The following is a 26,319-nucleotide window of genomic DNA, read 5'->3' as shown; positions in this document are numbered from 1 at the left end:
AACAGGACAGGGGCAGGTACTTATATACACAAATAATGAGGACATTATGAGGGAAAGGTGGGGGCCATTACTAATTACGCTTCTGGCCTGCCGCAAAGTCACAACAGTAGGGATGCTCAGGTTGCAGCCATCTGCTTACTCCATTAAGCCACACAGTAGCCTGTGGAGCAGAGTAACACACTAAAAAACAGAACAATGCCAACTTAAGGGAACATCGGGAGAACAGGATATCCAGCGACATCTACTGGTCAAACGGGAAAATGATGGACCGAACAGGACAAGACAGGAACTAATCCTGACATGGCACAGGGCTGAAAGGAGAATTCAGATTAAAAGCATATTAAATTCAGTTGTAAAGTAAATGTCTGCAATTTAATTAAATTCTCATTTGGAAGAAATTAAATCAATTTCAGCAGAACCGTAATCAGTGCAGTTTGAGAAACGCAGTTTTAAAAATTGTCCCTCGTAGGCCTACTCGTAGGTCCCTCGTTTTACAGTGTTCCCATTCACAACCATAATGAGATTATTATTAAAGCACAATTTAGTTTTTCCTGCAGGACTTGGCACTCAGCTGCAATACTTCGTACTTTGTGTGTTTTACGGATGCGTCAGTTTGATGAGAACATTATAACTACGAAGACTGAGATGTTTGGCAGAAAATTACGAGTTAACGCTATAAAATAATTATGTCATTAGCAACGCTGTAATATGTAAATGACTGCAAAAGCACATGTTTTGAAAAGTGTCTTGATTTGAACGTATGGGAGTTGGCCTCCAGCGTCCTGCCTCTTCGGGGGAAAGTGGGGGCTGGAAAAGAATTGCAGCGATAAGCTCTGCGGCCCCTTTAACGCCGCGGCTTCCACGGACCGTCCGCTGTATGTATTATTTAACTAGCGCGTTTACTCGTCTTAGCCGGCCATCCAGCTCACTCCGGGTAGGCAGTCGCGTTGCGCGAACAATCAATTGAAACACCTTCAATTTACTGTACAAGTTATTTTTCATCTATCTTTTTTCTCATCCAGGTTTAAAACGGTAAGACAGTCCCGAAGTCAAGAACTTGGTTACGAGAAAAGTGCACGCGAAGTTATGCGGGATAAATACGAGACGGTGGGGTTGAATGCACTGTGACATTTCTGTTCTTTTAATATATTTATTTTCCCTATCGCCTGCTGTCCCCGCTGTGAAACGAAGTCACGTCGGTATAATTTCATGTGATAAACTGTTAAATGTGCTACCGAAACTGCGACGGATGCAATGGCTGACAGCGCGTGAGGAGTTAGCCGGAGGTCCGACTGGGACGCGTTTGGATGCGCCGGGCCAGTTAATCCTGGGGCAGCATCATGGTGGTGGAGAGAACGCTGCTGGCTGCACGCCAAGGGGACCTTCAGACCCTCAAAATACTGCAGGCGGAGAAGGCGCTGCACGCCGGCGTGAGAGACCCGCTGGGGGCCACTCCAGTCCACCATGCAGCCCGATCGGGCAAGCTCACCTGTCTGCGCTACCTGGTGGAGGATGCGGGGCTGCCCGGGAACTCGCTGGCGAAGAACGGGGCGAGTCCTGCGCACGACGCGGCGGCCACCGGCAACCTGGCCTGCCTGCAGTGGCTGGTGACCCGTGGGGGCTGCCGGGCCTCGGTAAGGCTCCGAGTTTCACTTCTGTAGGCGCAAAAAGCTGACAAATAACAGCAAAACTGGAAGAGTGTCAATTATTATACACACGTTCATAATATTACCGGTCTGATTACCACCCTGTTTATTATTGTTATTATTATTATTATTGTTGTTGTTGTTATTATACGCGACAGTAACCGGGAGCTGGGGAGATGAATGGCTGGAGTATTGTTTTCTAAAAATACATAATAAAATTTGAATAATAAAAACATTAAATTAATGCAGGAACAGATTACCTGATGTACATGAGTAGGCTAGTTATTCTTAGTAAGAATGCGCAGTTATTGTGGATCCACAAATTTTAGACAAGTCTGTGAACGCTTAATATCATTGAAACAACTTACTCCTGTCATATAACCTATATATTTAAATTATTTATGTGATTTGTAAGTATAATGTATATAGGCCTATGTGGACATTGTAAATCTTCATTTAGGCAGTGCAAATAAAATTATCGATACACTTTCTGACAAAGGATTTCTGCTTTGTAATTTAACATAACATTTATGTTAATGTTAATGTAATGTTAATGTAACAAATAAAGCACTTCGATATTAGAAAAATTCATACTTTATGAGAAACTTTATTAATATTAACCAGCCTTCCAGGGTAGGGTCCAAAGTTTTTTACATGGGGGGGGAATAATGGTATAGAGAATGAAATTAGGGAATAATGAACTATAAACCTTGTGTGACTTAAATTAGGCTGCTATATTACTCACGAAAAGCAATAAATGCTGATATATTTTTGAATAAAAATCATGCGAAGCTTGCATCCAGCACTACAAAAAAATCACACCAGCAATTTGATTACATCACATGTTTTCTTCTTAATTGGGATAATTAGTTGATGTCTGCAATCAGCAGCTTATCGGGGGAATTATTTATTTTCAGACCAATTGAAAAATATTTGTCAGCCGGGTGATTATTTGCGATTATAGCATTACTTTATGAGTATTACATTACGACGTGGTGTTTCGATATTTTACTGTCGCCTAATTTTAATTGAAAAAATATGGAAAACATCTTGTGTTATCTACGTGAAACAGACCTGCTGGTCTCCTGAAGTTAAGGTAGCCGACTGCCTGTCGCGTTTTTGACTGCGTGCTGACTGGGGATTCAGAGGTGGCGGAGCTGCGCAGTGCTGTGGCTGGACGGGTTCGGCGAGAGCGGATTTCGCCGGATGCCCCTGCAGTGGCGCTTCAGCCTTTTAGCAGATTAGCGAGTTTCAGCCAGGCTAACGCTACGCTGGGGATTAAGGAGGAGCCCTATATTTAGCCTGATGGGGGATTAGGATCAGCAGAGAGCACAGGAGCTTCACTTCGCAGCTTGGACACTGTGTTTCACACCATCGTCCCGCTGGCAGCGCAGCTCGGTGAAAATGGGCAGCCGTTGTGACACACGAGCCCCTTCGCCGAGTTATGCTGCCAGATCGTAGCCATAGCGGGGGCAGAATGCAACCGACAGAACGTGACCGGTTCCAAAAACACGCCAGGAAATGTCACTGTGAGAAGAGGGAAGTTATATCCATTGTGTCGGGAAGGTTTGGGTCTGTTGCCACAGCTTTCGGTTGGGGTTGATACTGGCGTTTTTGTGTCTTGTAATGACATTAAAACCAAATTTTCGAATTCCAGTTTAAGGTTCGGTGGCACGCTCTGCCGTCCTCAGCTGTCCTTCCTGTGGGCCGTTCACATTATCAGAGATCATTTTCACCTTCTCTAAGATCATTTGCTGTTGTCCCGGATTCCTATCAGGAAAAGGAGAGGGATTTTTGTGGAGTATTACTTAACTTCTTGCTTGGTTTAAGTTGATTGACATGGATTCATGTTTGACCAGTTTATGAAGCTGGACGCTAGGTTTACGATGCAGGTCCCCTTGCTTCAGATGTCATGCGCATGCCTATCTAGTCACTCTCTCTCGGCCTTGTACACACGCGAATGGATCTGAGTAAAAGTGCAACCTGAGTATTTACTCACCGAGGCTCAGGTGCTATTATTTTTAAACTCTGTGCTCAATAATTACTTCAGTCTTCCTCCAAGTCACACATCTGTATTCTTTATGTAAACATACACGTTTCACATGACTCTAGTTCCATCATGTCCCTCCCCAGTAAGCATTGCTTTCTGTAGTTCCTCTGTACCACTGTCTCCTGTCCCTCTCTCACTGCCTTCGACGAGCAGGACAGGGACAGTTCTGGGGCTACAGTCCTGCATTTGGCATCGCGCTTCAGCCATCATGAGATCATCCAGTGGCTGCTGAGGGGGGGAAGGGCGGACCCCAAGATGGCCACAGACACGGGGGCACTGCCCGCCCACTACGCAGCTGCCAAGGGAGACCTGCCCTCGCTGCGGCTTCTTCTGCAACACAGCCCCAGGTAAATTTCCCAGCATGCAGAATTTTGCACAGCACCAGGGAGATCTCCCAGAATGCAATGCTGCACACAGAACCAGGTAAATATCATAGTGCAATGGTGCATGACAGGTGACGTGTGTAAGAATGTAGTGGCTTTGAAACATCTATAAATGTGACTGTTTCACCTGATAAACCCATAAGCTGGAGTTTCAGAAAATGGGTTCAACTGGATATATAACACCAGGTGTTTAGTATGTGGTAAATTAATAGTTAACACTTCACATTAACTGCACCTTCATAATGCATTCATAAGGCATTCATAGAATATCCACAAGCATTATGTAAGTATACCTTATCATTGTAACATTCCTTAACAACTTTAACATATGTTAATAACTTTTATATTCTTTTCTATTTTTATTTCTAACAAAATCTTTTGGAAATGAAGACCCACCCTACACTGTGTCATCTTTGTAAGGCAGAAGATGATTATATTTAACTCAGAAAATTTATTATAACTTATAAAACACATGTATTTGCAAATGTGGAATAGAGTTTTTCTTTTTACATAGCTATGCATATTGCCAGTCAGTTGTCACGCTCCATTTCCGGGAGTCACAGTAAAGGTCAGCTGATGTGAGCAGATGGTGTCATCTGGTGATTCACTTGAGAACGTCGCTGCGAATCACGGCCACATGACGGATGCCCTCTGTCTTAATGAAACACTTCTGGGCACGTTGCAAATTCAGAGGACCTTTTGCGGCTCATGATCTATCTACTTTGGTGTGTCAGTGTTAAGCGGTAAAACACCGAACCTGCGCCTAACCTTACAGCTTCAGGTGTTAAATAGTACTTGATTCTTGTTGATTTGGGCTGAATTATTTATTATGGTAAAAGAAACAGTTTTCTAAAGGTTGGAAAAAGGCTGACATAGTATCTGACATTTACTTTAAGGTCACAGCGCATCATGAGAGTAACGTGGTTTATGGTAAATGGGTTGCATACACAGGTATACCGCTGACAGACCGCCTCCCCCCTCCCCTCACCCAAGAACGAGCGGTTGTGTCGATCCTTGCCAGTCCGGGGGGGTGGGGGGGGGGGCAGTGGAGAGGAGGAGGATGGTGGGAGGTGGGGTCACGCGCCACCTGATAGCGAAAGGCCATTCATTTCCTGGCATTGTTTGTGGCTGTTTCTATGGCAACGCACAATGGTTGACTGGCCATAAAGTAATGACTGAAAACAGATCCCATGGAACAAGGACACGGTGCTGGACTGGTGTCAGCATCGTTCAGGTTAGATGCTGGGTCGGCGAAGATAATGGTGGAAGAGCCCAGGAGCAACAGCACTGAAATATATCTTTGGGGGGATGTGCTCCAGCGTTCACTGTTACAGGAGGCTGAGAGTTTTTCTTTGCTTTATTTCCCCCATCAGTGTTATGTTTCCTTCAGTGCTCCTGTAGGCCTGTATGCGCAGACAAGCACACGTGCAGTGCCAGTCAAAAGTTTGGACACACAAAGCCACCTACAAGGGAGAGTGATAGTGTCACATGAGCAAGCCACCTGACCTAGACACAATAGAGATGCTTTGGGAAGAGTTACTGTGGAGAATGAAGGGAAAGTGGCCAGTGAGTGCTCAGCATGTATGTGGAGCCTCCTTCAGCATGGATGGAGAAACATCCCAGGAGGCCTCCTCATAAAACTGATGTAGAGGAGACAGAAGGGTGAACCATTTCCTGGAGTAGGTAGGTAGGTAGGTAGGTAGATAGATAATACTTTATTAATCATGGAGGAAATTTAGGCACCTTCATACACAAAGTAGCTCACATAATGACACACACAATAATACAATAACACTCAGCATTGCATTGGGGAGGGCTTGCTGTGCTTAGCGCAATGCCACTTCTTTCTGAAGCCAGTCGTCCAATAGACAGATAAGCCTTTATTGACCAAAAGTGCTAATGTGACAAAGGGTATAAGAACTAAGAGCTAACAAAATCTGCCAGTGTTAGCTAAAGATGCTCAGAAACAAGGAGACATGTTACACAACCAGCTTACTGTCCGAAAAGGTCCCCAGGGCTTAATCACTACCTGGGGCAGAGTTATACTGGGCACCCATAGCTGGGAACACTGGGAGTGTGAGTGACCACCAGCAGCGGGCACCTGGTGTGCTTCTAAGTTCTCCTTTCACTGGTCTGCACCATCCCATAGTGATAATACCCCTAACTACACGTCAGCTTTCTGGAACCTTCCGGTCCTCACTGGACCATTTTCAGATGACCCTGAACCGGATCAGGACTTTTAAAGTACTTACCGGCATGATATGTAACGGCATGGCTGCACCCGGCCACGCATGTGCCTCTTCCTCACACAGCCTGTACTTCGATCGGAGTAGAAGTTTCCAGATTGCTCGAAGCTGGACTCTGCGGTTCAGGCTTCTGGTGCCTGTCCTGTGTTGGTCTGTTAACCTCTTTTTTTTTTAATATCAACATTCCTCCACTCTGACCCACTTTGCTTATGTTGCCCTGGAGCTAAACCCTTTGATTTAACGTTTTAATTATTTAAACCGGAAAGGCCATTGAGATCTTAATCAGCCTTTGTTCAACAAGTGCTCGCTCTGGCCGACATGCTAAATGAGTCAATGATTAGGGTAATAAAAGGCCATTAATAACTCCGTATTTCTCATGCAAACAATTGATGAAGAAAAACCCCGACAGAGCATAGATAGGAATGGACACCTGTGGATGTGTGTGTTTGTGTTTTGTGTAATTGCATCTTCAAGATGTTTGAGAGAAATCCAGAAGTCTGTAGATACTACAAACGTGTAAGCAGAGCCTGTTGGCAGCAGGAAGTATGTCTGTCTGTTGTGTACTGGCTCACGTTTACACAAGTGTGTGTCTTTCTCTGTGTGTGTGTGTGTGTGTGTGTGTGTGTGTGTGCATGTGTGTGTGTGTATGTGTGTGTGTGTATGTGTGTATGTGTGTGTGTGAGGCCTCAGGCATGTGGACTCATGCAGAGCCCTCAAAATAATACCTGTGTTATGCACAGCAGTTGCCCCGTATGGTATATGTTGGTGTCAGCAGGTGTGTGTGTGTGTGTGTGTTTTGTATCCCACTCACCTTGTTCAGCTCTTGTCCGTTACACTCATACATGATTAAGGCATCCTGTTGATGGAAACCCAGCTCATGAATTTTTAATTCCCGCTTGTTTTTTGTGTGATCGCCCCCCCCCCCCCCCCCCCCCGTCAGGACAAAAGATGGACTCATCTCTCATTCTTTCATAAAAGTCCTTTCTGAAATGAACACATGCAGGCATATATGGGAAGAAGCTTCCAGACTGATCAAGGCCATCTGACACAAGAATGGAGACTCATTATCGCGTTAGTAGTAGACGGGATTAAGGAGGGGGTGGGTCTGCCCCCTGACTCTCTGCTGTAAGGGTGGGAGTGGGATCCAGGGCAGCGTGTCGTGAAATCTGCTCAGGCTACTGAAGAACAGCTTTATGACGAGCTTTACGTACCTAATGGCAGTGAGAGATGCTTAGGAAACCTGTTAGTGAAGTTTCTAGATCGATTTTCTGAAACAGATCCTTTTATTTGGGAGTTACTCCTCTGACCGCTGTGACTCATATCTGATTGGTTTATATAAACAGCTTAGATCGTCGGCTATTTTAAGTACTGGAAAAATGCAGCTATTTTCTTAGTATATATTTAAACGAATAATAAATGTAAAGAACGCCATCAAATTGCAAATTATGTGTACAAAATACATCTGTTTCAACCTTAATTTGTCATATGTTTTGCGTGAGCAGATTTGTGGAATGGAACATATGAATGAAACATCAAGAACTTGTGTAAACTTGTTTCTGTGATTCATCAGCGTGGTCAACAGCCAGACGAAGAATGGGGCCACTCCCCTCTACCTGGCCTGCCAGGAAGGTCACCTGGAGGTCGTGCAGTACCTCGTCAAGGACTGCGGGTCAGAGTCACGGATCAGGTCCCACGATGGCATGTCGCCACTCCACGCGGCCGCCCAGATGGGCCACATCACCGTCATCGTCTGGCTGGTATGTAGGCCAGGAGGGGGGAGGTGTGTGAATGTATGTGACACAAAGCATGTTGGTGTGAATTCCAGAAAAGTCCACATCCTGTATCTGAGCATTGGACTTAAATTGAAATGCTATATGAAATGTGGCTTTACACACACACATTTGTATCCATATCTTTGTGGGGACCATCCTTCATTTCTATGGAAAAAATCTTAATTCCAACATGACGAGCTTAACCTCCATCCAGCCCTAACCGTGGCCTTTAGTAACCAAACAAAATATGACAGTTTTTTGATTGCATTCACAGATCTTTTTGGGGACCTGAAATAACAGGTTTTTATCACATTTTGGGGTCCCCTCAGTGTAATATAAGCATAATCCACACATACACACATGCGTGCTGCATTCTATTAATATATAAAAGAAAAGTATTATAGTTACATATAATACTGAATGAGACGGTCACTTTGACTAAACGCAACACACGTCTAAGTTAAGGATGCGAGGAGTAGATGGATACTGGGTTAGGGTATCCCAGTTATCCGCCAGTCCTCCCAGTACGCTGTCCAGAGCAGCCCGGCCGCAGCGAACGTGACATTAGACCTTCCTTCTGGGACACAGGTGAGCTTCACCCCGACCAGCCTATCGGAGCGTGACAACGACGGCGCCACGCCCATGCACTTCGCGGCCAGCCGCGGCCACGCCAAGGTGCTCAGCTGGCTTCTCCTGCACGGTGGCGAGATCGTCAGCGACGGCTGGGGCGGGACCCCTCTGCACGACGCGGCGGAGAACGGCGAGCTGGAGGTGGGCTCTGCGACCCTGGAAGAATCTCCTCTTTGGGGCTTCCCCACTGGGCATCCCTTAAATGATTTATCAATTTGAATTATATTTAATTACCTAATTATTACGTCTAATCTAAAACTAATTCTGAGGCCTTAGCGTTATAATGTCCATTATAGATTTCGGAGGTAGAGGTCTGAGTAGCTGATGGCTCGATTAATCTAAATTAACCTTATTGCTGTGAAATATAATCCTCTTTTTAAACGTCATAAATGATCAAATAAATGGAATGAATATTTATTCTTCAGAAAACAGACCGATTCCCATATTTTCACCATTATAGAGATTCCTCTACTTTCATGAATTATGTTTAACACAATGGTGTTCTTAACGATATGTCAGTTAATTTAAGTCATGTGATAAGTAGCAGCAGGTCCCAGTTGTCATGCCCAGTGGCAGGCTGGACCGCGGCCTACTCAGACCGCTTTGGATCTTAACCGCGTTGAGCTTAGTGGCTGCGTGAAGAGTCACATGATGTTTAGTGGCAGCAGGTAATGTGACTTATTTTAACGTTTTCTGGAACTGGCTTTGTTTGTCGTTCATGTGATCGTTCAGCCATTTGATGGAAGGAGCACCATGTCTCAAGGTCTAAATGCAGTTCAGCTTTCAGTTCCAAGGATCTGGCAGTTCCCGTGTGAAAATGTGCAATAAGCTAATAATTTTCTTTCATTCATTCATTCATTCATTCATACATTCATTCATTCATTCATTCATTCATAACAAATGTGTTTATTGGACCATTTTGTCGGGTTTCACCACTTTGTTTTTTAATTATTTTTTTTTCCTGAATACTGTGTGATTTAGTGTAAATAACGTGTGTGATACCTGGTTGTTAGGTCCCCAGGACCCAGTTTATGTGACTGTGTCTTTGGTCATTCACTCTCATTCACGGCTGCCAGTTTCTGCCATTACATTTATGTTATTTTTTATTCAGCAGAAGCATCTGTCCACTGTAACATACAAGTAAAGCAAACAGTACATCTGCAAGTCTTGACTGTATTGCTCCTTTTTCAGTTTTAATTAAAACTGTGCAGAAAGTATATTAATACTCACTTAATATTTTCTTCTTACAATAAGGTGATGAAATCCAGGAAGATAGACCTCTAGTTACTCACTGAAAAACCATGCAGCTTTTTCAAAGATGGTCTTCAGTTCTGCTTTATTTGTCATTGCTAGTGCTGTCAGGTTCTGGTGGTGAACGGAGTGCATCTGGGAACGCGAGACCGCGACGGCTTCTCAGCGGCGGACCTGGCCGAGTACAACGGGCACAGTGACTGTGCCAGATACCTGCGCACTGTGGAGAACATGGTAAGGGAGGTTACTGCATCCACTGCTGCTGCTGTCTGCCCCCCTGCTGCCTGTCCCTGTCTGCCCTCTTATCCTGGTCTTTGCCTTCAGCAGAATCAGGGCCATGGTTTTTTGGTTGCTTGTGTAATACTTTACCCAGATTTGTGCTGATTCTGCGGTTGTATGCATTGAGTTGGCCATACTCATACTTTGTATGAGTACTGTGATTATACTCAGCTGTACTTTGTGGTTGTCTGCTAGTAACACACAAAAATACTTTGTGGTTGCGTTGTAGTAATCCTAAGCAATAGTTTGTAGTAGGACAGTGGTAATACATACCATATTATGTGGTTGTATAGTAATAATATTGAGAAATACTTTGTGGGTATATTATGATGATACTAAGCACTACTTTGTGTTTTTTGTAAGGTGGTGTTCAGTTGTTCTTTGTGTTTGATTATAGTAACCCTTGGAAATACTTTGCAGTTTTACTGTGTAATACTCAACAGTACTTTGTGGTTCTACAGTTGTAATAGCAACAATTTTTGGTTGTAATATAGTAATACCAATAAATACTTTGTGGATGTACTGTGGTGATAGTAAGAAGTAATTTGTGGTTGTATGGCGGTCATACTAGGGTGATTCTCTGCTGTTCTTTGTGGCTGGCATTTCCAAGTCAGGGCTTTTGAAGACTTTATGAATCATTTTCAAGGAATACTCAGTAGAGCGACAGTGCATTCAGAGTAATGCACTGGAAATGACATTCACAGCGTGTCGATGAAGGCTGCTTAGATTTAATTAGATTGATTGGACTTTGAGGGGTAAATGGTGTCATGAAGAGAGAACATGAAGAGACACCTATTGGATGCCGGAAGATTATGGCTACATTTTTGTTGTTTTACTTCCTTGCTGAAAGACGGCCTTTACATAGAAAAGTGTCGTTTTGATTAGGAACAATTAATTTACAACCTGTGCAGTTGCATGAGGATGCTGCTCTCCATCAGATAGATCCAGGATAAATGACTGAAAACTGACCCCCTCCAAATAAGTCACTGTGTGTTTATTTTGCTTTGCACTGAGCTATTAATCAAAACTTTGACTCATTTATGCATCTAAGTCATTTTCCTATAAATAATTAATGTTAAACATGCTGTTTAAAGACCCCCAGTAGGAATCTCCTGGGATTTAAACCAGCTTAAGCTTTTAAGGGATATTTAACCCACTAAAATAAAAGAATATGTTTTCCTGCACTAAATGTGAGCTGTTAAGTGCTAAATGGCTAATGGCTTACTAATCAACATGATGGATTTTTTGATTGTGCTATTTAAACATTTCCTTAGCTTTAAAGACTTGCTTTTGTAATCCTCCAAAACGACTTCCTAAACTTGACTGAACCTCTGAAATACATCCATTCCACCCCCCCACCCCCCACCCCCCATCTCTAGCTGAAGGGCAGTCAAGCCGATAAAGGTGGCTTTGGCTAACCATCCAGATAGAATTGAGGCGAGTTTCTAAAGAGCAGCAGTGATCTGGGAGGGGCGGGGGGTGGCTCTACCCTGATCATCACATGGAAGTGGGCTCTCAGGATTGTGCTTTGGAGGGTCGCCACCTCGAACCCAAGCCCAGCCCATGTGTACAGTATCTTGCATGGTACTGTGCTGAATGATGTGTGATATAATAACATACTACATGTGACATACTACATGTAAACGCAGATTTATGGATTATTTGTGACAGCAGCAGGCAGAAGGAAGGTCCTCGATGAGTGGGCGTCTGGTTGACTCGAGTGACACCTGAACTGGACATTAAGTGGTAGAAGAAGCCTCTTCACTAAGAATCATGTCAAAATCAGAAGGTCTCCATAAAGTACCACCCTACTCCTGGTCAGCATTGCTGCCGTGGTGGGGTGGGGGAGGTTGTGAAACCCCATTGGACTTTCTGAGTCAGATCTTTGGTAAGAGCTTCGGTCATAGCTGTGAACTGCAGAAAATCCTCCACATGAGAAGATCCTCTGCAATCCTCTAGATACTAATGTGCATGGCGAGTAAAGTAAAAATTGTTTAAATAATTGCCAAATTAAAAATGTAGGCGCTATCTATGATACTTGTTTTCAATCAGTTGAGGGTTGGGGGATGAAAGAGGGGTACAGTAAGTGTGCAGACGTATTCTTGATACAGTGACGTAGGCTCGCTCGCTAGATGTGAGCAAGATCAACTGGCTGAAAACAAAGGAAAAAAGAAAATCAGTTATTGGTTGTTAAAATGCATCTGAAACCAATAACAAAAATACAAATATTAACTTGTGTAAATATCTTTGATAGTAGTTGAGGGTTGGGGGCTGGAGTGCCATCAGCTGGACGCCTATGCTAACTTTGTTGAACTTTTAGACTTGCGAACCCACTCTCGGAACGGTAGTGGTTCGTATCACGGGGACTTTCTGTACTACAGTGTTATGAGCCTCAATCCCACAATGCAATGTGAAGGTGTTAGGAAAAGCCAGTGAGATGGGAAATGCCAGGTGTTCCTCCAATTTGGGGCCCCTGGCTGAGGCTGTGTGCGCGCCCGTGTGTCCACACAGAGCGTGGAGCACCGCGTGCTCTCCAGGGACCCGTCCGCCGACCTGGAGAGCAAGCAGTCGGACTCAGGCCTGTCCTCCCCCAACGCCCCATCCTCCTCCTCCGCCCAGCCTGCCTGTTTTGAGGTGGGCTCGCCCTCCAGCACTCTGTCCAACTACGACTCCTGCGCTTCCAGCCAATCCAGCAGTGGCGAGAAGAGGAGCGGGGGGCAGCCGACGAGTGGCCCCAATGGTCAGTGACACGCACATGCGCAATTCATATATGCCATTCATTGTGGGGACCCTCCATTAATTTTTATGGGCATGACCCTAACCCTAACAGTGACATCCCCTATCCAGCCCTAATCTTAACCGTAATTAACCAAACAAAATACAAGACTTTTGTCTATTTTAGTTTTTTTAATTACATTCACAGAATTTTATCAAATTAGAGATTTATATTGTGGGGAGCTGAAAAACGTGCTCACAAGCTAAAAAGTAACAGGTTTAGGTCCCCATGATATGGTCAATAAAACCCGCACACACTCTCACACATGCGTGGTCAGGGGCTTGCGGAGGTCCTGCCTTTAGCACGGTAAACTCATCCCAGCCCAATTTTAACTAAACCAAACCATTTTGGATGGTTTAGAGTTTTAAGCTTATAAAGAAGTAGGGGTTGCGTGACTTTATACTGGACAGTTATGTCATGAAAGTCGAGCCGACGTCAATTAATCGGTGATGATGTCTTTAATAAAACCACAGGACAAGGGAATGCTTTGCGTCAATTGACAGTCTGCATTCGCGAAACTTTAAGCATATGCTGACGACAGACGTACAGATATCTTTTAACACGGAACAGAAACAAGGAGAAACAACCACAGGCTGCAACTCAGCAGCAACAATTTATATAACAATAATACTTATTGGCCGCAGTTTCCATTTAGGTGCGAAAGATTGAAATGAGTAAGACTGATATGTCGGCATAACACTTGCGGAGGAAAACAAACCTCACGCCAAAGCCAGCCTGTAAGCCTGGTTCTTGCTGTCGTAAGGCGCTTTCCCAACTAAGTTCAGGAACCAGGTTCCTGGTTCCGAGTTCCTGGGCTGTCTTGATCTGTACTCCTTAGCCGCTTTTGTGTGTCGCATTCCCACCTCACAGCAGGAACTCTGTGCAGGTAATTTCATATGAAACTACACCGACACCCCAAAACAGTGTAGGATAACCATGTGGTTGTGTTAGTGATTTGTTAGTTATTGGGGGGTCGGTCGCGATCAAAACGGGACGCGGTGTTTTATTTATACGACCCGTAACACATTTATAATTTATGTTATAGTGGCTAGCAAATTGATTGGTCATTTTCCGTGGAATAAAAAATGAATTTGCGTTATTCCAGCATGGAAGATTTAAGGCAAAAGTATATTAGTTATTGTTGAATTTGGAGGCTGAAATATGGAGACACAAGTAAGAAGGTATTCATTAATGCACTGAACGGAACTGAGGTACAAACATAATTCCACTTGTTTAATCTTTGCCCCACTAGTTCGATCTCTTTTCCCTGCATGTGCGTGTAACCAGTATTTTTTGAGACATCCATGTTGTTAGTTTCATAATCACGTGATCAGCAACTAGTAAATGTCAAGCTTAAAGTGTCATCGCAGAGCAGTAAAGTCGACTTGAAGAGTAGTCACAGTGTGTGCAGAATGATGCAGAATTTATTGGTGGGGGGGGGTTGGCTCTCCATGCTGAAGCGCAGAGGACACGTTGCAAGTTAATTTTTGGGTGTCTATAAAAAATGCCAGTTTAACGTTCTGGCTGCCGTGTGACAATCAGGCCACTGCATAATTAGAGCAGACTTCATGTGGACAGACTGGCAATCCGGGTCGGACAGGGTCAGAACTCCATTAGACTGGAACTAAGCCGTCTGATCCAAAGTGGGTCAGATTCGGAAGGAATAAAGCAAAGACTGTGTGCATATGGAGGCTGTATCTATCCTAAACTCAGTTACTCTTTGTTACTGCTTTGTTGCGAGACGTAGTGACAGGAAACAAAATATTAGCATCGTTGGACAGTTAATGTACCATGTGCCTGCATTTGAGGGCAGAATAATGGGGACTATTCAGACTGAGTCTTGGGATGAATTTCAGCTTAGTTTTCCCTACAGTAGTGAACTGCTCAAGGCCAGGTTTGCTGTAGACACTAGTGCTGCCATCTACTGGTGACTTGTTAAATGACACAGAGTATCTATGTAATTCTGCGAAATGTTTGACCTTTGACATTTAATTTGTGTAGTGTATGTATTTCATTCGGGGTGGCATGGTGGTGCAGTGGTTAGCACTGTTGCCTCACACCTCTGAGACCCGGGTTCGAGTCTCCGCCTGGGTCACATGTGTGTGGAGTTTGCATGTTCTCCCTATGTCGTCGTGGGGTTTCCTCCGGGTACTCCGGTTTCCCCTCACAGTCCAAAAACATGCTGAGGCTAATTGGAGTTACTAAATTGCCCATAGGTGTGCCTGTGTGAGTGAATGGTGTGTGAGTGTGCCCTGCGATGGGCTGGCCCCCCATCCTGCCTCATGCCCATTGCTCTCGGGATAGGCTCCGGACCCCCCGCGACCCAGTAGGATAAGCGGTTTGGAAAATGGATGGATGTATTTAATTCCTGAATAATTTGTATCCAATGATCGGGAAAGCCACTGAGTTAAAGGAAAGTGTTCTCCATGTCACTGTGAGGAACGGGAAACCCATTCCTGAACTGACTCCTTCATCTGCTGGAAAACGGTTTCTCAGATTCAGCCGTCACAGACACGCAGACCTGCATGGACGTGTCGAATTCGGACGCAGGGGCGCAGAAGAGCGGGGCCTACGGGCACATGCCAGTCCCGCCCCCACCACCAGCATACCCTCCCCCGCCACCCCCAGGTCCCCTTAGCCCCGCCCCCGAAGCTACCGGCGATCAGCCACCTGCTGAAGTCTACGTAAAAGTGAAGAAAAATCTACGTCATGTGGAGAGTGAAACTGTTGTGAGAGAGGTGAGTTCTCACTGTCAGAAATGTTTCGTTACTCTAAGAAATGTATAATTTGTAGGGTATATAGTTATATATTTGACCAGGATCTGTCTCTGCTGTCTACAAGCTTACAGATGTACGTCTAGATGTCTTTCAAGCTCCTGTCCCACAGAATGTTCCAGAACAGGCAAAGTTATTTGTTTCAGATTTAACTGGTGTTTATCTGCAGAGTTTTATGGTCAATTAAACCTTTAATAAATAGCCAGAAGGACATTTAGTCCTAAGATAAGGTGACAGCAGCTGTGAAATCATGCCCAATTCTCCAGAGACAGCTGAATGTTTGTTTTAATTAGGGAGGCACTGAGGGCAGTGTGAGGTGGATCCTGAATGAGCTGGTCTCTGCACTAGCTGGCTTTCAGAGGCGCGAAAACTTACAAAGCAGCTGCCTCACCTACCCCTGAGTCAATGTTATGGGGAAAAAACAGGGACGTAGTTAGAGATGAATGGATAGGAGGGTTGAGGTTTACTGGGGGGGGAGGCATGGCAAACATATATAATATAAAAAGCTATTCATGATTTTAGCCAATAAATACGCATTTATTTTGGCGGGCTAAAAACATTTAGTGCCCATCTCAGCAAATCAGCTGGCAAAATATCCTGTGTTCCTCTTGTCTCCAGAAATGTGTGAGGTTTTCTTATAGCCCATGAAACAGTGTCTAGGTGCCAGACAAGCCTCCATCATGCTGTAAAATGAAAGACGAGGGGCCAGACCCATTTAAGAGGCCCTAAGGGATTGGACCTCAGTACACAGCAGCTTATGTCGAAGAATTGATTTCACCTGGCAGCGAACAGAAACGGCTGAATGCCCGTTAAATGTCTGATTGTCGGTGCTTACCACCCTGTCTGACAGCACTGTCAGCTGTCTTGTTTGCCTGCTGGGTAACGCTCAGCACACAGTAAGAACCATTTCCTCGCGCGCAGATCACTTCTCCTGTTCGATGGGCAACGATGTAAGGAATCCTGTGCGAGGAGCTGGCTGGGCTGCCATGGAGACGGTGAGGTCAGCTTAGCGTGATGTGACAGGTGTAGTTTATTGATGAAGCGTCCGGGTAAAACGAGAGGCCGGGTAGTTTGAGGCAGGTGTTGGGGGATGCGACCAGTTAGGCATTGAAGTTTTGCACGAGCTCCGGGCGTCAAAACTACAGACCGAAGACTTTTAACTCCAGCTTCTTTGCATGATTGAGTCTTTTGATGTATTGGGGATACACAGGAAGGAGGATGTAGGGTGTCGGTGTCAGTAAAGGAACCAGGAAGGAGTGTTCAGAGGTGAGCTGATTTGCTTGTGTGGAATGTGCTTTATTTTGATTTTTTATTTTTTTTTTCAAATGACTTACAAGTTCTTGACTGACAAACCATGTTCCAGAGTAACTACAGCGAGGGCTACAGTATGAGGGATCTCTCTGGCATCACTGGCTCTTCCGAGCAGCGTGTACCGTGTCACTTGGGTGGGATATAATGTGTTAATGGACGAGCACTCAACCATATCCAGCAGTAGGGCTTTATTGTCATGACACATCGATTGACATTGGGATGTGTGAAGCTGTGTGTGAAATTGTCTATGAAGGATGATCTTGAGTGTTATATAAATAATGATGAAAGAAATTGTACTGGAGTATGACAGCTTGGAATTTGTGATCCCGGATGATTGTCTGTTCTGCAGAGTTCTAGAACATTCTGCAGTGTTGGAATCTGTGGTGGTGCTGTTTGGGAGCTAAATGCAGTGTCAGAAAGCTGGACCGGGATCGACTTCATCTCGCTGTCAGATCTCTCTCTCCCCTGTTTACGCTGCACCTCCTGCATGATCTCTTGGATTCCGCTCGACTCTGAGCTGCTGTCATGCTGTGGCCGCCACTGAGGGTTCTCCATGTTCCTGTTCAGCCTCTGTCCCGTGCTGTCATGCATTTTAGTCATTTTAGGAACCTGTGAAATTTGACACTGCTGGACAACATTTTAGTTGTTGACACTATATTGAGGCTGTTAGGCTGACCATGCAAACCATATGGAAGGAAATTTATGGCTCATTTAATCATGAGGATTTTGATAAGTGATCCAGGCAGTCCTGGAGTGTCCAGCCTCCCTCAGGGTTGCTTTCACTCCCCATCTTGGGGTCATTTACACACACATTTTTCTTATTAACCCATTTGTTCACTAAAATCCTGCAACCCAAAAATTTGTTTTGGTTACTCGATTCGTGGCTATAGGTTGTTCAAAATCATGGCACACATCACAGTCACAGGACACATCACAAACAATGTTCAAAATCATGGCACGTATCACAAATTGAATGTTGACCGTCACGGCACACATCACAAACAATGTTCACCATCACAGCACGCATCACTAGTTGAATGTTCACTATCACGGCACGCATCACTAGCTGAATGTTCACTATCACGGCACGCATCACTAGCTGAATGTTCACTATCACGGCACGCATCACTAATAGAATTTTCCTGCATTTATGATTCTGGTTCATTCTGGATAATGGCTCTCTGCACATATTTGAGAAAAATGCATTACACCAGGGCAGGGCAGTCTTACCCAGAAAGGGCCACTGTGTGTGCAGGTTTTTGCTGCAATTCCCTAATTAAATTACTAATTAGAGGACTGATTGGCGGAAGAGTCCTCACATTTGGATTTATCATTAAAATTGTATATTTTTAACAGGTTAGTTACATCAATAAAATATCATTACTGTGCAGTAAAGGTCATTTGAATCTGCAATCAAAGTGTTAATAAACTCTTAATGGTTGGATTTAATCTAAATGAAACAAAAGAGCAGATCTGTGTAATCATATGACTTGCATGTCAATGTGTATCCATTGCACACAGGCTATTGAACAATCATGCATCGTTCATAAGCACAGTGGTGGTAGAGAAATGTTATAATGCTGGCAGTAATCATTTAGGCAGAGTCTTTCTGTAAATCAAAATCAAAATACAGACAAAAAGGAAGCAACATCGGTGACCCCAATGGATCTGTGTCACATGGGATGCCAGGCGGTCCGTCGTCATGGTAACAAAGACCCGCTCTGCCTGTCTCTGGTTTTTTTTTTTGAAGCAGCTGACTGCAGCGGAGTCCCCAGGCAGCTTCCGGCGGACAGACTCAACCCGAAAGTCACGCAGCTTCAGCAAGCAGCCCAGCACCGCCGACTACTACAAGGCCCTGGGAGCCGAGGGCACGGCAGGGCGACCCGAGAGAGCCATGCTGCCCGGCCAGGAGGTAACAGCCAGTGTCTGGCACCAACCACTTTGTATCCATCAAATCCAGTATTTATGGTGTGTTTCAGTGCAGGCTTTGGAAGATGAAATCTCAGTTCCCAGCCTTCCTTCACGACATCTGGAACCCGTGTTTGACCATTTCCTCCCAGGATTCCCTGCTGCCGGGGGAGCCGGCTGATGGACTGAAAAATGGAGCCGTGGGGGGACCGGCACCCCCACCGCCGGCTCCACCCCCACCACCCCCCCCCTCAGGCCCATACTCAACCCGCTCCCCCCCATCCTCCTCCTCCGTTGCCTTCAGAAGCTCCGCCCCCCAAGTACAGCTCCAGCCAACGGCGGCCGTCATCCTCCGCTGGAAGTGAGTGCACGGTCTCTGTCTCTCTGCAGATGTGGCCTGGCTGCCGGTTCTGGTGACTAGCTGATCATATTTGCCGGAAGACAGTGTATCAGTAGTATAGCTCAGGGAATGCGGCAGGGAATGCGGCAGGGAATGCGGCAGGGAATGCGACGGATCACAGCTGAGGAATCGTAGGAGTGTAGGCAGACCCCATATCGCAGCACTACCCCCCACCAGAGACCCATGCAGACTCACAGAGTAAATGTCTGCGGTTTCTCAACAGTGTCACAGAGAGCTGTCTTGGTATCAGAGGAGTGAGATCAGCTTGGAGCCATTGAACCCCCCCCCCCCCACTCTAAAGCTGATTACAAATTAATACCAGGACTTTGGTTACCCTGAGAACCTCTGTGGTCCTTCCCTTGGCTGTTGTCTTCACGACACTTCCCTATACTCTAGCTGTGTAGATCACATTGCCCCTGTAAACATACCTTATCCAGAATCGCACTCTTGCATTTCATTACCTAATGAGGTTCTTCTTTTCCTTTGAGCTCTACCGTCACCTGTTCATTAGTCCAGAATTTTCTCTGATCGAACTTCTTTTCCATTTACCCATCATTCCTTTTCCTCTTTCTGTTGGATCTGTGTCACGCCACAGTAATCAGCTGTTTGAGGCAGGGATGAGATTGTTGGTGTTCCTGTCTTAATCTTCATCTGATTTAAGATGAAGTGGTGGCATCCCTAGAAATAAAACCGCAAATCGTAATATTAAAGTGCTTGTTGCATGATTTGATTTAACTGCCCAGTGAAAATTGTGAAATAAAACAGGGCAGTTTGCAAGTGGAACAAAGCAGAAAAGTAGATTACCCATGAAAATCTTTAGATGCAACAAGTCTTCTTCTTGTCTCATTTCTTGGTACTTAGTGGCAAGTTAGAAGTTCTCTGACATTGTCTCTTTGGTCTTATCATTTCTATGTCTTGTCCACAGGCACAAAGTCTTTTAACATGATGTCCCCCAATGGAGACAATTCAGAACTACTGGCAGAGATCAAAGCTGGCAAGAGCCTGAAGCCAACACCTCAGAGTAAAGGATACTCCACCGTTTATACCAGCAGGCCCGACGAGAGCAGTGTAAGCCATTGGCTGAGTATTCCTAATTAGAGGTCATGACTCATATGTACCACCCCTGCTGCCCATATCACATGGTATATCACATGGTGTAATCATATGGTCTGTCACAGCCAGTGATGTGTGCTAAATGCTGCTGGTTGTCTACAAAACTTATAGGCCTCACCAGTCTATCCACCCACTGCTTTTGGACATTTAAATGTGAAATCTGCATTGCAGGGTGGGGCTCCTGCTTCTCAGCCTCCAACCTCACTTACTGCATCATCCCAGCTTCCCTCCCCAGCTGATGCGCCGTCCCTGGCTCCCACCATCCCAACCCCAGGCAGTCCACCGGCCTCCAACCCCCCGGTGAACGCCGTCAGCTATGAGCAGGTGCCTCCCTTAGTGAATGGCAATGCAAGGCCCCCCCCCGTGCAGAAAACTCCACTGGTGGATGTGGAGACCCTGGTGCCCACCCATGATGAGCAAGGCAGGGCCATCCCAGAGTGGAAGAGGCAGGTGATGGTACGCAAGCTCCAGGTCAAGATACAAGAGGAAGAGGAGCTAAGGCACAAGGTAGGTCTGGGTAGATGCAAGGTTACCTGGGATGTGAGGTGAGCTGGGATGTGAGATTAGCTGAAATACCAGGTTGGCTGGGAGTGGTTAACCAACATAAAGGGGACTTTGTGGACACAGCCTAGTTTTGCATGCATGTTGACATTGGCGTGCTGTGTACTGCATGACCTGTGTGAGTTTTCATCTGCTGTGCTGGGCAGCAGGACCAGAATCTGTTATTCTGTAGTCCTGGTGGTCCAGTTGCCTCCCACAAGGGTTATAGCAGTTCTTATAGCCCTATAAGAAGACCCACTGACTGTATGGGATTCAGGTCTATTGCAGAGCACTCTGTAGCTAAACGCAACCGAATGGAGACCAGTCCTTTTCCATAATTATTGCAAATCTAAAAGCACTATCTTATGTACAGGATAAAGAGCTATAGCGCTGGCTTATGGAGACTATGGTGGCCTGAAATTGGATGGGATGGCAATAGCTTTGTTGCTGTAGCTAAAGTAACTTGAAGTTGAAATTAGCCGTGGTTCCTTTGCTAGAAAGGTAATGTTACTGAAGGCAAGTGAGCTCTCTGGTTTTGATGACATTTGATTGAAATGTGTACACATTAATTTTGTAAACAAAAGGCATAGCGTCAGAGAGCTGGTTAACGTCACTTTGTGGCTGGTGAACTGCTCAGCCAGACACAGAAGGTGCTTATAGGTAGAAGATCTTCAGATATTTTATGTTCTTTACTTTATGTTTTGAGATGTGCTTGATGCATGTTTTGTGATGCGATGAAGGTCGTGCTGTGGTGTTAAACAGAGCCGTGCATGTCCCAGACGAGCTGCACAGCACACCCACATCTTAAACGCAGGGATGCCATGGGGATCCCTGAGTTTTAGGGTGGAGTGTTCGAGCTCCAAACTCCTGCATGTTGATTCAGTGGTGTAATGCAAACACGGCCAAGGCGTGAACCTATTACGTTACTTGTGACTCAGTGGTGGACCCACGAAGGGATGAATTTCAGAACTTTGCTGCAAACTATCCTTCCATCTTTCCACCATCTTTGAAGGCCATGGCATTACATTACAAAAATCATGTAAATTGGGGTGTTTGCTGTGAATGGACAGTGCCCAATGACTGGAAAGAACCCTGCCCCCTATTTGATTTCCAATCTAGTTTGCCTCCAGAGGGTACTACGAGCCCCAGGACTGGCACTACTCCCACGCCCACAACGCCATCCTTGGCCCATTCGGGGAGCTCATGACTGAGGACGACCTCATCCGTATTGAGCGGCAGATCGAGAACCTGCAGGTCATGCACAAGGTGCAAGAGGTGGAGACAGAGCTGGAGCAGCTGGAGCAAGAGCTGCAGCAGCTCCTACCAGTATCTGCAGCACTGAACCACGAGCACTTCTCCGTCAACCCTAAGCAGGTCCATGGGCAGGCTGAGGACCTCCCAGCATGGTGCAGCAAGATCTCCACCTTGCTGAAGAGTATGGCCATCCTCCTGGCCACTCTTGGGGGCAAGCAGATAGACATTCTGGATATGATCTCTCCAATATACGCTCAAGTGGAGAACAAGACTATAACAAGCAGCTCAGCTGGTCCTACGCAGCCTTCTGCTTCCGTAAACATTGGAAGGTCACAGTCATTTTCCACCCGGGAAGAGGTTGAGAAGGAGATAAAGCAGTGTGGCGTGTCGGTGAAGAACTTGAAGGCCAACTATGAGGTTCACAGCCGGCCTGAATCCACAGAGAGCATGGGCAGGGTGTACAAGCGTAAACGGTCTCTGCCTGTGGGGAGTGAGTCTATGAGCTACAGGTCAGAGCCCATTTTAGAGGAGGACTATGTCTGCCCATCAGAGGACATACAGTGGCACTCTGAGAGCCAAGCTCCACCACTTGACATGACTGAACTGGTGGATGAACCCATCATAACGCCATCCTGTGCTTCTCTGACCTATGCTCCTGAGAACCTCTCCCAGCCTGACCTAAATCAGTACCCTTCACCCATGTCCCCAGACCTGTTACTGGGCCATGACCAACAGACCCGCAGCCTAGAGGTACAAACAGACTTGAGTTACGTGCAAGAGTACATAGATATGAGGAAGGAGAGAATAGTGTTTTTGTTTCTGGAGCACTGGCGGAAGTATACCTTTACTGATTCTGTCAGGCCCAAATACACCAGGAGACAAGGAAGCAGTCACCAGCGTTCCTCGTACTGCCTTAGCGATGCGGATGTGGATAGCAGCGAGCAGAATGAAGATGACCGACTCATCTACCTCATGAAACAGAGGCAGGTGGTGGGCAATCTGATCGACCACTGGAGAACCATCATCAGTCAGGTTCCTACTAGGCAGCTACGACGGCTCAGCCGAGCCCAGATGATCTATTGGCCAGAACACTTCCTCCCGCACATCAATGGGGCTCCGGTCGCTTATGACAACCTGACTCTCGACCTCTTCATGCTTGGGTATTTCCAGCTGCTTGAAATGAGCATGTCTCGCTCGGAGCGCAAGTTCCGTCACCTACTCTGCTTCGAAATGTTCGACCACCTGGGCAGTCACAGCTGGGAGCTGATCCGGAGGTTCCACCATGAAGTCATGGAGGAGATAGAGTCTGGTAAAAGGAAGTGGTCTGATGGATTTGAGGACATAAAGCAGAAGTACTTTGGGGATTCTGTGGAGGTGGTGGAAGCGGTCAGTCCGTGTCATGTGGAGAAACCGGACCCACAATTTTCTGAGGTCCCACCCGAGCCAAAGTTAGACCCAGGTCCAGCTGTGGTGCATGAAAAGGCAGCACCTCTACCTGGAATCCATGAGGATTCTCTTCAGGTGATCTCCGAGCTAGGAGAATTCAGCAATGAGGAGATTTGCAGATACATAGACCGCAGCTTCTCCTTCTGGAAGGAGAAGGAGGCAGAACTGTTTGACATTTGACCCTTGCCATGTAACGAGTGACCTAAGATTACAAGCTCAGGCAAAGACAAGGAAAGATGGAACTCCAGTGAGCTGAGAGATGTCTCTCATGGGCTCTTGCTCAGCAATGAATAGAAAAGTGACATGAACAAACTTCTTTAGTTGAGTTATTTTGCGAAGCACATCCCTTGTTGACCTTCGTGGGGCCTTAGGGAACTGTTTGTGTAATCACATTGTAATTCCAGGAGAATACGAGCAGCAACAAGTCAACTGAGGAATACGGATGCGTAACACTGAGGAACTCAACTGGCATTACTGTCAAGAGTTTGTTTCCTGCATAGCTATGAAACATTTTTGCAGTTTATTGACTAAAAGTGGTTAAAACTAAGGAATCTATCTCAGTTTATAGGTTACTGAGATGTTTGAAGTATGTTAGGAATTATAGTGAAATAATTTGTTTTTGTTAATTCCAGATATGTCTGGTACAAACTATGGCAACCACGTTGATTCATTTGGGTGCAGAATATTACATAACGTTTTACAAACATTCTACACCACAAGTGGTCAAGTCAACAAGGAATGATCACTTAGCCTTTGGCTTGATAATAATAATCATGGACTAGGAATGTTGCTTGTTTCTCTTGCAACCGAGACTTTGAGAGATGTCACCTCCCCACTTGGTGCTGACGGGCCACTCCCACACTAGCATCCCTCAGTTCCCTGCCCCTGGCACACATCCTTACAAGTGAATGAAGCACTGAGATTCAGAGGCAGTTTGCATCTGAAACCTTTTTTTGTTTAATCACACAAGTGTGATCAGTCCAGACAAGGAGACATAGCTAAGTAACATTTCAACCAAGTTATAGGTGCGGTTGGTGTGTTACTACAAAAATATGTATGTTCTACAAAATAAGCAATTCATTACACAGTGTTTAAACGGATTGAGAGCCGTACAGAAGACAAATGGCAATTAACATAGGAGTTAACCCCTCAGTCCCTAGTAATTTCTCAGTTGACTGACATTCCGTAAGGCCAACTACTCGAAATTAGAAAGTAGAGTGTTTTCTGTCTGTTGCCACTGGCTGTTTTATTAATTTTTTTCCCCAGTGATCTTCAGTTACTAGCATTCATCTTTTAACCACTTATTCAAGTCAGTTTGCTGGGGGGGGCTGTTCTAGGCAGCAGAGGGCAATAAGCTGGGGCAACCTGGACAAGATATGCATCCATTGCAGGGTACATACACACAGACACAGTCATACTGTAGCCTAACACCCTCTGGACTGGAGACCAGAGTATCCATAGGAAAAACAAACAAACGCACAAAGAGGACGTGCAAACTCCACACAGACAGGAGGTGCGATTTGAACACAAACACTGGATAAGTGAAGCATCTTGGCCTTTTTATTCTTGTCATACAGAAATTTCATTCATGTCATAGAAATCATTATGTACTTATTTCAGAGACTGGGTCTTTTTTTTAAATATGATTTAAATAATTTTATGTAACCAGAACTTTTTCTGCCATTTGACCAATTGCTATTTTGACCTGCACTCCCTTTCCCTGGCTTATAAATCCAAAGTGCAAATTTGACCAATCGGCACATGATCAGTCACCATTTGACCAATCATCGTTTGAACAGTAACTCCGTAAATATGTCAGGTATTATATCATTTTGAAGAAAGGCAATGTTTTCAAACTTCTTTCATTCCGTATTTATATTTAGTATTAGGTCACATCTATGGCACAGACATTGATGGTGATATAACCATGTTTTGTTTTTACTGAGTGTGTTTCTTATTAACTTTTGCAGAATTGTCACATGACATAATTGTCAATAAAGCTGTATTTCAAAATGCCAGATTGTTTAATTCAAGGTTAGCTCCATGACATTCTGTGCATCTGGATTCAAACCGTTCAGCTGCTGCCAGTTTAGATATTTGTTTCTTGAAATTCAACAGTTTTTTCGTTCTACATGTCACTCCACATGTTCATTGTGTTTTATATTTGAGTGTATCCTCTCAGCTGTGCTAGGGATATTGAATTTGATCCAAATGGCCAAACCAGACAAGCAAAGTCAACCATCTTAATGTAATTAATAGTCCTCATCAGTTACATCTAAAGCATATTACCAACCGGTATCATATAGTACAGGAAGAGATGAGAAGTTTGGCACTGATAGACATCTTAACACTGTTGATAACACAGAATCTGTGTCCTACTCCATGACATGTGGAATGTATCATTTCAAACTGAGAGCTGTATCTCTTTTCTTTATAGATCCAGTGTGCAGATTGTGAGTGAAGTATCAGGCTGAGTGATTATCTGTAACTTGGCTTCACTGAGAAGAACACCTTGACCTAAGCTGGTTCCTCTCTGTTCC

The 26,319-nt window shown here is 45.1% G+C and overlaps 1 protein-coding gene across 1 annotated transcript; it reads left to right on the top strand.

The window, feature by feature from the left end:
• Positions 1–860: 860 nt before the first annotated feature.
• Positions 861–26,198, top strand: LOC125747033 (espin-like). The gene is given in 14 exon segments (XM_049021710.1): positions 861–934; positions 1,023–1,634; positions 3,850–4,043; positions 7,896–8,082; positions 8,686–8,868; positions 10,081–10,212; positions 12,769–12,997; positions 15,530–15,771; positions 18,872–19,030; positions 19,179–19,307; positions 19,309–19,387; positions 20,352–20,494; positions 20,711–21,046; positions 22,199–26,198. Coding segments are annotated over 13 exon segments (4,068 nt in total). The 5' UTR covers positions 861–934; positions 1,023–1,340; the 3' UTR covers positions 23,960–26,198.
• The last annotated feature ends 121 nt before the right edge of the window (positions 26,199–26,319 follow it).

Source organism: Brienomyrus brachyistius, chromosome 8, assembly GCF_023856365.1.
Source record: "Brienomyrus brachyistius isolate T26 chromosome 8, BBRACH_0.4, whole genome shotgun sequence".
In the NCBI taxonomy this organism is placed as follows: Eukaryota; Metazoa; Chordata; class Actinopteri; order Osteoglossiformes; family Mormyridae; genus Brienomyrus; species Brienomyrus brachyistius.
This window is presented reverse-complemented; position numbering and strand designations above follow the sequence as displayed.